This window comes from Geotrypetes seraphini, chromosome 18, assembly GCF_902459505.1.
Source record: "Geotrypetes seraphini chromosome 18, aGeoSer1.1, whole genome shotgun sequence".
Lineage (NCBI taxonomy): Eukaryota > Metazoa > Chordata > Amphibia > Gymnophiona > Dermophiidae > Geotrypetes > Geotrypetes seraphini.
This window is the reverse complement of record NC_047101.1, coordinates 24254165-24265854: the sequence shown is the minus strand read 5'-3', so window position 1 is coordinate 24265854 and position 11690 is coordinate 24254165. Positions and strand designations below refer to the sequence as shown.

The 11690-nt window shown below is 43.8% G+C and overlaps 1 protein-coding gene across 2 annotated transcripts in view; it reads right to left on the bottom strand.

The window, feature by feature from the left end:
* Nucleotides 1-836: 836 nt before the first annotated feature.
* CSF1R (colony stimulating factor 1 receptor) overlaps nt 837-11690 on the bottom strand; it is a 92735-nt gene continuing 81881 nt past the window's right edge. For both annotated transcript variants that reach the window (XM_033926910.1, XM_033926911.1), the window contains 3 exons: nt 9580-9679; nt 3796-3907; nt 837-1544 (listed from right to left, as the gene is read on the bottom strand). In XM_033926910.1, the coding sequence (XP_033782801.1) occupies nt 1407-1544; nt 3796-3907; nt 9580-9679 (350 nt within the window). In that variant the 3' untranslated portion in view covers nt 837-1406. The remainder of the gene's footprint in view (nt 1545-3795; nt 3908-9579; nt 9680-11690) is intronic.

Sequence of the window (11690 nt, the reverse complement as noted above, 5' to 3'; positions counted from 1 at the left end):
ACAGTGGGCACACTTATTTCCTTTTTCTAGACCTAGGCTTTTGTCAATGAAGAGGGGTTTTTTTCCCCCTCCTACAGGCAGAGAGCATCTCTGCAAATTACACAAAGACATATCCCTCTCACCAGGATCAGTGGCATAGCGAGGGTGAGTGGCACCCCTCTCTCCTACTGCGCACATCCCTTCCCTGTACCTTTTTAACTTTGGCACTCTCTGACGTCACTTCCTAGGTGTGAGTCCTGGAAGTGATGTCAGAGAGAGAGCTGAAGCGGGCAACAAGTTGGTAGCTGCTTGCACTGATGTTAAAAAGGTTTGGGGGAAGGGAAGGGGCTTGCATGCGGAAGAGGGTGCTAGCGCCACGAGCTCGATGGTGCCTTGGGTGGACTGCCCCCTTGCCTCCCCCTTACTATGCCACTGACTAGGATAGACTCTCACTAGAATTACAATTTTAAATAAGCCCTTAGAGATGCCACCATTATACTCCATTGTCGTTTCATAGTATATGGCTTTACGCATCAGGTCCTCGTCTGGTCCATTTGTTTAGCAATGCTTCCAATAAATAAAGTGAACCCACATTTTTCAAAAATGCATGAATTATTTTAAATATTTTGGTATAACTTACCGAGTGGTCGACATATGGGCAATAGTTATGAAGGGATAATAGCCTTGAAAAAAACCCCCAGGGTGAAACTAAGCTAAGTATTTAAAATAATTCATACATTTTTGCAAAATGTTGGTTCACTTTATTTATTGGAAGCATCGCTAAACAAACGGACCCGATGAGGACCTGATGCATAAAGCCATATACTATGAAATGACAATGGAGTACAATGGTGGCATCTCTGAGGGTCTTTTTAAAATTGTAATTCTAGTGAGAGTCTTAAGGGATGATCGTATAGGATCGTCTTTGTACTGTGTGAATTATAGACCCACTCTCCTAATAATATTATTGGCGAAGCACACTGTTGGAGATTTTCTACTACCTTGAAAACCAGTAGCTAAAACCACGGAAGCACCTCCTGAATGAGCCTAAAAAAATGCTCGTTAGCCTAGCCAGGTAGAGTACAACTTTGGTGTGTTAAAACAGCAATGTTGAGAGAACTTGCAGGAAGCAATTTGCTTCTAATGCAAAGGATGAGTCATTCAAGTCAGTACAGTATTCATGGCGAGTTTGCTTTCCAGTGAAAATGCTACACAATCCATTACTTAGTCAATTTTTAAGTAGCTTCATTTAAAAATGCCCCTTTCAGCCAGGAGGTCTTAAGCTCTCAGACTCCAAAAGAACATGCAAAGAGATTTGCACCCCAAGAGTTTTAATCAGGATGCACAGTCACAGAAACTCCGGCCCGCAAAAGAGACGGATAAAATCCAGGCTGATGCTGAAAGTTTTTCTTGTAGATCCTTTCGAGCTAACAGAACTGATAATTGTTGCTTTTCTGAATGGAATGACTGCACTCTTGTTGGTCACAGGATTCTTCCCCATACTTTGCAGCTTTACGTTCCTGGTTTTGCTCTGCCACTTTCTCACTTGATAGGTTTTTGTAGTCCTGAAAATTAAAGAAGACCAATTTTAATCAGTTGGAAAGCTTGTGCAATGAGCTAACCCACCCGGACACTGACCTAGGGTTACTGGACATCTGGATTTACCTGGACATGCCTTCTTTTTAAAGGGCATGTCCAGGCGTCCGGATGGCTTTTCAAAACCTAGCACTTTGAGTTTTAAAAAGCAGATTGGGTCGGGACGGGCTTCTGTGCATACGTAGAAGCCCTCCTGACTGAGACGAGCAGGCTGAGGGGGTGAGGCTGGGGGCATGGCGTGGCCGTAACAGGGCAGAGCTGGGTGGAACTGGGCGGGCCTGGGGGTGGGCCTATGGGTCTAGATTTTACATACGTAAAATCTGATAACCCTACACTGACCAGCTAGTCTTGCCTCTCAAGTACCTCCTAGCATAGGGCTTCGCAAGCTGTCCTAGAGTTCCCACTGCCAATTGGGGATATCCACAATGAATAGACATTAATAAATTTGCATACACTGAAGACTCAGTGATGATATGCATGAGAAAGTTTGCATACCATGGGGGCAGCAGGACCGTCCCATCCTGGAAACATGTCCTGTACGACACACCTCTTAGAGCTCCTAGCCCGACCACTGCATTGCCTCAAAGCAGGGAAAGCAATGGGCAGGACCCAATTTTGGAGTCCCTGACTCCCTTGTGCCCTGCCCGCACATAGCTTGCTACGGCCCTTGGTAGTAGGCCTGAAAATTTTTCTCTCATGTATATTCATCAGGGTTATCCTGAAAACACGATCTGTTGATGAAGACTAGGAGGCTATTCTGTTATTGGCTGTATACTGGCATAAACCCACACGGGTGCACTCAGACGTGCTCAGAAACACTAGGTCAATGGCTGGTGTAAACTGGTGTGCCTAAGTGCACATGTTACATATGTAACTTACAGTATTATGTAAGCTATGCACATAAATAATAATAATAACTTTATTTTTATATACCGCCAGCTATCTTGCGACTTCTAGGCGGTTTACAGTAAAAGAGATTGTGAATACAATAAAAGAAAATGTAAATACAATAAAGAGAAGCTTTACGTACAATGAATTAAGGAGTTTAGCAGTGTACATCTCAATACAATAAAGAGAAACTTTACGTACAATGAATTAAAGAGTAAAGCAGTCTACATCTGATAATATTAATAATGTTAACAACAGTTTGTGTGTTGCAAGGCCCGGAAGTGCCAAGCTGTTTGCTCAGAAGTAGAAATATTCCGTGACTTGAATAGAGTGTTCGTAGTTAGTGATTAGGGGTTGGGGTTAACAGTTTGCAAGTTTAGTTATGTGATGATGTTGCGAGGGGGTTGATGTTCCGGTTCGTTGCCTAGGTGTTTCAAGAATAGGTAAGTTTTTAGGTGTTTCCTGAATTCTTCATAATTGTTTGTGTGTGCAATGAGTTTTTCTAGGTCTTTACCCCATATGGCTGCTTGAGACACACCTATGTCACTACCTTATAGATATGGCTATCTTTATTTAATATACTGCCTTTCCTCTGCAGCTATCAAAGTGGTTTACAATACATCGAAGAAGAAGCAGTTACTCTAAGTATTTTCCCTATCTGCCCCAGCAGGCTCACAATCGAACTGGCAATGGAGGGTTAAGTGACTTGCCCAGAGTCACAAGGAGTGGTGCTGGGATTGAACCCATAACCTCAGGGGGCTGAGGCAGCAGCTCTAACCACTAGGCCACAGTTACAGAACTGCCCTTCACGGGAACAAAAAATTGTTACAAGTAAAGTGTTCATTTCTAACTTGCTGATCTACCTGGCTAGGGGTTACCAGATTTTCCTGAAGGAAAATCTGGACCCATGGTCACGCCCACAGGCCCGCCCAGTTCCACCCTGTTCCGACTGCGTCACACCCAGTTCTGCCACCAGCCCCACCCCCCCAGATGGAATCCTTGCATGCGCAGATGCAACGTGATGATGTCGCCACGGATGACCTGATTTTTACAGGAAGCTTTTCAAAACCTGGACAAAGTGCTGGGTTTTGAAAAGCCGTCTGGACCGCTGGACTTGTCTGGGGAAATCCGGACATCTTGTAACCCTGTACCTGGCTGCAATGATTTTCACTGAGATAACATTTCTGTTGACAACAAACTTGATCGACTGGGCTTGACTGTCCATAGAAGGCAACTGGAGATGCATCGGCATGCTCTGGAAAATGGAAGAAAACCTGTTCTTTGTCACTTTCACCTTGCTCCCCAAGTATCTTTTGGCATTTGTATTCTCACCTGATCTTTGTCGTCGCCTATTTGCATTTCCTTTTGGATGAAACTGCAGATCTGGTCAAACATAGGGCGCTGGATGGGTTCTAGGCTCCAGCAGGTCTTCATAATCTCATAGCTTAAAGAAAAAAAGGAACCAATTCTTATGAATTACACAGACTCATTTACATAAAGAAACAACTGTTTCACTCCATTCCCTGATTAAGAGGATACTTTTTATCATGGGTGGAAAAGGAATGGGTGATATGCATAGTGCAAAAACTTCCCAGATCGGTCTTGAAGACACCACCATCATCTGGGAATTTAGGGTATCTATCATGTCAGAAGCATCCCGGGGGGGGGGGGGGGATTTCAAATCTCTTGTGGACCAATGGTCCTGAAACATTCTCCAAACCCAGATTACTGCCTTTCTCCCCAGATGCTCCTTTGTATTTATAGCTAAATTTCACAGAAAACAGCCTACTTATTATTTCTGATTGTGAGGGAGTCTATAGGGCACTACCATTCCCTCTGCTAGATACTCCTGCACAATGCCAGAGCCATCTTAATATAGGTAGCTCCTCCTTAGGAGGAAGTGACATGGGAAGGAGGAGTCAGGGGACAGGAAGCATAAGAGGCCTGGCCAGAACTAGCTAGAGGGGGCCCAGGGGAAAGAAGGAGGAAGAGGTGATTCCTGTATGCATCGTGATAGCTTGGCTGAGGTAAGCCAATCTAGTTTTTGTTGCTGAACACCTGCGATTTTGCTGAGGTCTGCCTGGGGCCAGACTGGGGAAAAACTGTTGAAAGACTCTGTATGGAGTGTGGTAGTTACAAGCCATGGCCCATGCTTTCGGTCCTGTCAGCTACAGGCCCCTCTCAGATCTTTTTTTGGACAAAAGACTGTTCTGTGCATGCCTGGTCCTGTGAAGTAACAGGGTCCAGGATTTCCCTTTTCGAGTTAATAAAGAAAGGGTTGCAAGTTAGATAGTCCCTGCTCATAAAAGCTTACAAACTATAAAATGTCAAAATGTAAAGCGTTGCCTACGCCTTTCAGCGCTATATAAGTGATAAATAGTAGTACACTTCTCCCTCCGTATTCACGGTTTCAGCAGTCGCGGTTTCGATTATTCACGGTTTTTAGATTGCCGGCTCCTCCCACCAAATTACATCAGCTTGCATAGAGAAATCACCGATTCCCAGCACTTTCTTCACCGTGTTTTGCCTCTCCTTCAGGAACAGGCCAGGTCTCCCACCATGTTATTTGTGGTTTCACCATATTCACAATAGTTTTTAATAGAAAACAGCGAATGACATATGAAAAAGTTATTTGCGGTTTTTCTGTATTTGCGGGTCTGTTAATCCCCTATCGCAGCGAATACGGAGGGAGAAGTGTAGTAGCCCTGCCCTGTTCTGCCCCCAGCCGGACCTCCTGCCTGCTTCCCTGATGTCTAGAGGGACTCTGCACATCTGCAGACATCAACATGATGATGTCATACGCATATGACATCATTGTGTCGGCATCCGCGCACGTGCCGAGGGACTCCAGATGTGGCCCTGAGCTTGAGGACTTCCAAAACCCAGACAAACTGCCAGGTTTTGGAAATCTCTCCGGACACCCGAACAGTCCTCTAAAAAGAGGATATGTCTGGCTTTTCCTGGATGTCTAGTAACCCTAAATAAAGAAGTTTTCCTTTACCTTCTCTGCTTGTGTCTAGCTGTTTGTGCACTGGCCCAGACCCCACCCTGCTTGCGCTATTACACTGATCTTACACAGATACCCCCAGATTTGATAAATTGTGCCTGGGTTTGAAAATGATCTTGAGACACATGCACAAAAAAATTAGATAACAAGCCATTATCAATTAGCAGCTCCTTGTGACTCTGGGCAAGTCACTTAATCCTCATTGCTCAAGGTTCAAAGTAAGTACCCATATATAATATGTAAACCACTTTGATTGTAAGCACAGAAAGTCGATGAAACCTCCCATGGGGGTGGGTTTCTGAAAGCTCGAAAAGAAGAGCAGCCAGAGTGCCGCGAGTGCAGGAAATCACTCGCGGTTCACTCCGACTGCCTCTTCCTGCATGAAGTAGGGCCTTATACAATCAGGAGCTGCATGTCAAAGCAGAACTAGGTGGCGGCAGAGACTTGGGGAGGGCAGGGAGATAAAGACAAAGAAAGAAAGGGGGCAGGCAGGGAGACAGAAAGAAAGAAGGGAAACAAAGAAAGAAAGGAGGGACAGGGAGCCAGAAAGAAAGGGGGCATGGAGAGAGAGACACAGACAGAAAGAAAGAAGGGGGACAGGGAGAAAGAAAGGGGAGGGGGCAGAGAGAGAGGAAGAAAAAGTTGAGGGAGGGAATGAGGTCTGGAGGAGAGGAAGCATACAGGAGGCTGAAAGAAGGGAAGAAATATTGGATGCACAGTCAGAAGGAAGTACAACCAGAGACTCGTGAATCACCAGACAACAAAGGTAGGAAAAAATGATTTTATTTTCAATTTAGGGATCAAAATGTGTCAGTTCTGAGAATTTATATCTGCTTCAATTAAGAATGTTAAGTCAGTTTAAGGAACTCACTAATCAGTTAAAAGCGTCTCTCTAAAGGAAACTTTTTAGTTTTGATTTAAATTTCTCAAGATTTTTTTCTTATCTGAGCGGGTAATAAGTTCCACGTTTGGGGGAGCGGTAACAGAGAAAAGTGTGATATGTCTGGTATGTATGGTTCGTAGGGATAGAACAGTAAGTAGATTTTTATCCTCAGAGCGGAAAGGAGAATACGGAATGATAATGTAATGTAATGTAATATATTGAATTCCTTGATTCAGATATCTTGACGCGTGGGTGCTGAAAAATTCTCAGCTCAAACAACTTCCTAAATTCTGAGCGTTATTTTGCCACTAACTGAAAAGTGTTATTTTATTTTGCAAAGTGCCAATTTTCAGAATCGTAATACTATGTTTTGATGTTGTTTCAAATCATTGATTGAACCATATCAACAAAAAGTACGGCATTTTCAAGTATGGAATGCCAAGTCATCATGAAGTTCCTATTCCTCCAGAATAAAACTCAAAGGAAAGCCATGAATGTATGTATAATGCAAACATTAAGTGACACATGCCCATCATACTCCACAGTGAAGAAGTGGTGTGCAAACTTTCAGCAAGAAGATTTAGAGACTGAAGATGCAGCAAGGTCTGGGAGGCCTCAAACTGTCAATTCCTGAAATTATTGATCATGCCCATGATCTGATTTTGGCAGATCGGCGAATATCAACTAAAATAATTGCTGAGACACTACAGAAATCCAGGGAACATGTTGAGTGTATAATCCACAAGCAGCTGGGTATGCAGAAGCTGTCAGCCAAGTGGGTGCCCATAGGTTTGAATGCTGATGAGAAATGACATTGAGTGGACACTTCCAAGTTGATTTTGCAGCATTTTCAGCAAACTGGTGCCAGCATTTTGGAACAGCTGGTTAGTTGATGAAACATGGTTATATCACTATGATCCTGAGACAAAACAACAGTCCATGCAATGGCAATGCAATGGTTCTCCAAGGCCAAGGAAATTCAAGACCCAAAAGTCAGCAGAAAAGGTCATAGCCACAGTGTTTTGGGATCAGGAAGGTATTGTAACGACTGACTTATCTTCCAAAGGGCCAAACAGTTAATGCGGAATAGTTCTGTAAGTTACTGTGCCGATTAATGGAGGCATTGGAAGAAAAAAGGAGAGGGAAGCTGTGGAAAGGAGTTCCCTTTGTGCAAGACAATGCACCTGCTCACCAGGCTGGCAAAACGATTGGAGTTTCGGTACATAGACTATCCACCCTAATCACCAGATGTTGCTCCATCTGACTAGTTTTAAAAAGAGTTTTAAAGGGCAACGATTTTCGAGTGATTCGGAGGTGATTGCAGCAGCGGAGCAGTATTTCAGTGACCAGCCCTCAGAGTATATTTTGGAAGGGTTACAGAAACCTGGGCTCTTTCCAACTATTCCGAAGACACCTGAAAACTTGGCTATTTTCATAAATGTCAATTTCCGCTTCCCCCCCACCCACCAACTCCCACTGTACTTCCCTTTTAATTTTTGTAAACCGTGTCAAGCTCTATATTTATAGAGAAGATGCGGTGTATAAGCTTACGGTTTTGTTTAAGTTTCAGACACAATGTGCCAAGTGTGTTGAACTTAAGGGGGAATATGTGGAATAACTCATACGTTTCATGACTCCTTGTCATTCCTTTCTTGGTTGAGCTGAGACCTTTTCAGCATCCCCTCGTATGTTTAGTAAGTGTGACTGGAACAAATTGGATCTGTTTACCGATTCCTTGATATTCAGCCTGCGCTTGTCACCAGTTCTTAAAATGACAGCCACTTTGTATTTTTATACCAGGATCTTTCAGGTTTCTTTCTTCTTTTTTCAAGCTTTTTTTTCTTATTTGATATTCTGCCCATTGACGCAACTATCTGAGCAGTTTACAAGGGTTTACAATCTAGTCAAGTACTGTAAGTATTTTCCCTCTTTGCCCCAGTGGGCACACAATTTAACTATGGTACCTGGGCGAATGGAAGGTTAAATGACTTGTCAAGGGTCATAAGGCATGGTGCTGGGATCAAATCTGCAACTTGAATATACAAGGCAGGAAATGCTATTTCTTTGCTGCGGATTCATTGTGGATATCCTGTAATCCAGATAGGCTGTAAGTATTCTAGGACAGGATTGAAAGCCCCTGGACCTGATGTCACAGCTTTTCTAACCTTTGAAGAAACTTTGAAATAAGTCTCTCATTTTTGTTGTGATTTTCTTTCTGTGAAAATAACCTTTGCATTGCACTAAGTAACATCTAGCAATGTTGTAGCAGAAGTCCGAAGACCCTGTGGTCAGTGGCAAGCACAGACAATTTTCACTTCTGCTGTCTTGGTCCTAGCTGTAGGTAGAACCAATGAAGCATGCTGCCACTTTGTAGCATCAGCATATTCAGTTCAGCTTTTTTTGTTTTTTTACAAGTGCTGAACTTTGGTTCCTAAATAAATATGGTCTACTCAATACTTTCTACTAACTAGACTAGTTATACACTGCATTATAACTGTATAGTTAATACACTGCATTTGTGACACTCTGCCAACAGAATAGTGGAAATTTGTACACTCTAATGATGAGCCAAACAACGCATGAAATTGAAAACTCCAATGCAATTATAAACAATAGGGACTAAGCTAACTGCTTTTACCAAATCCACATGTACTAGTACTTGGTAAAAGCAGTTAGCTTATCAGGGTTTAAAAAAGGTTTGGATAATTTCCTAAAAGAAAAGTCCATAAATCATTATTAAGATGGACTCGAGGGGAGCCTAAGTGCCATTACTGAACTGGTGCTAAGCACGCCTCACTAAGGAGCCTAAATCAAGGTGCCATTACTGTGTAAGAACATAAGAGTTGCCATATTGGGACAGACCAAAGGTCCATCAAGCCCAGTATGCCCCTTCCAATAGTGGCCAACCCAGATCACAAGTACCTGGCAAGCTCCCAGCAGCTTATCCTAGGAATGAGCAGTGGATTTTCCTAAGTCTATCTCAATAATGGCTTATGAACTTTTATTTTAGGAAATTATCCAAACCTTTTTAAAACCCTACTAAGCTAAGTGCTGTCACCACATTCTCCACCAACAAATTCCAGGGTTTAATTACACGTTGAGTGAAGAAATATTTTCTCTGGTTTGTTGTAATATTTTTGTAAACTGTTTTGGTTTAAAACAGTATATAAAAATTTTTAATAAAATAAATATCTGTATATCCGTGGATCTCTAAACTTGTACTTACATTTCGGGAGGAGAGAAGTCTGGTCTGGCCATCTGATATCCCTGCTTTACTAGTTTATAAAATTTACCATCCACAATTATCCCTGGGTATGGACTCTTACCTGGAAGCGAAAGAGATTGGTTAGTACCTAACTTTCTAAAGCAAACAACCTTCCCAGAAATAAATTTCAGCTTTGGATAAATATCTGCAGATCTGAGATCTTTCTTGAAATCCAATTTCTCAGTTAGTGATACCTCCTCCACCCTTGCATCTATTAGGTTGGTGACATGGTGGGCAGGTACTCACGAATGATCTTATAGGCAGATAGCACTCTGGCATTGACCATTTCCTACGCTTCCGCTTGTACTCGGGGATGGAAAAAGATTCCTAGTGAATGTATCAATCATTGGCATAGTAAGGGGGGGAGGAGCGATCTGCCACTGGTGCTTTCATGGTGCAGTCGCTGGCTCCCCTCCTCCTTTCTACCCCACCATCTCTTCCCACTCCTCCACCAGCCCCCGCCACGCACGCCCCCCTTCTTTTTCCTTGTACTTCTAGTTATTCACTCCTGCGAGCAATAACTTTAGCGTGCGCCTCGCGACCGCGTCGGCTCTCGCCGATGTCGCTTCTGGGTGCCACACATAGGAAGTGATGTCAGAGGGCAAGCCGACATGGTCGTGAGAAATACAATGAAGTTGTTGCTCACAGCGGTGAACAACTAGAAACATGGCGGCAGATAAAAGCCAAATGGTCCATCCAGTCTGTCCATCCACAGTAACTATTATCTCTTTCTCTCTCCGAGAGATCCCACGTGCCTATTCCAGGCCCTCTTGAATTCACATACAGTCTCTGCCTCTACCACCTCTTCCGGGAGACTGTTCCACGCATCTACCACCCTTTCCGTAAAAAAATATTTACTCAGATTATTCCGGAGCATATCACCTCTTAACTTCATCCTATGCCCTCTCATTGCAGAGTTTTCTTTCAATTCAAAGAGACTCGACTCATGCACATATATATTTTGTAGGTATTTAAACAACTCTATTATATCTCCCCTTTCCTCCGAAGTATACAGATTGAGATTTTAAGTTTGTCCACATACGCCTTATCACGAAGACCACACACCATTTGGTTCATAGACAACCCCACGAAAGACAAAGGCGCGCGCCGACAACTGAGCGCAAGACGGAGGCGCGCACCAAAGAAAATTACAGTTTTTAGGGGCTCCAACAGGGGGTTTTGTTGGGGAGCCCCCCCAGTTTACTTAATAGAGATCGCGCCGGCGTTGTGGGGAGTTTGGGGGGTTGTAAACAGGGAAAAAGTGAAGTTTTCAGTAAAATGTGGGGGGTTACAACCCCCCACACCCCCCACAACACGGTGCAATCTCTATTAAGTAAAGTGGGAGGGTTACCCCCCCATACCCCCCCCCGTCGGAGCCGTAAAAACTTTTCTGTGGTGCGCGCCTCCGCGCTGTGCTCAATTGTCTGGGCGCGCCTTTGTCCTGGCGCGCTTTTGACCTGACACCCACCATTTTAGTAGCCTTCCTCTGGACCGACTCCATCCTTTTTACATCTTTTTGAAGGTGCGGCCTCCAGAATTGTACACAATATTCCAAATGAGGTCTCACCAGAGTCTTATACAGGGGCATCAATACCTCCTTTTTCCTACTGGCCATTCCTCTCCCTATGCACCCAAGCATCCTTCTAGCTTTTGCCGTCACCTTTTCAACCTGTTTGGCCACCTTAAGTTCATCACATACAATCACACCCAAGTCCTGCTCTTCTGTCGTATGGCGGAAGGAAAGGGGGGCATGCAGCGGGAGGTGGGGGGGTGAAGGAGCAGGGGTGGGGGCAGAAATAAGGGCGGGGGAGGGACACCACCATCTCGGGCGCCTCTCACCCTCACTACGCCACTGGCATCAATTGCTCACTGCACATGAGAAATTTTTTTTTTATTTTTTTTTTCAATAAACCAAATATTAGTCAGCCTTTAGCTCCTTTCTGCCTTTGTACAGTGAGGAATTCCTGATGTGTACCGTAATCTGTTTAAATCACAGAGAGATTCTGTCCAGTTTATGGGTCTGAGTCCTCTAATTAATGATCTTACAATTGACCGAGGAGCCTGAAGGCAGG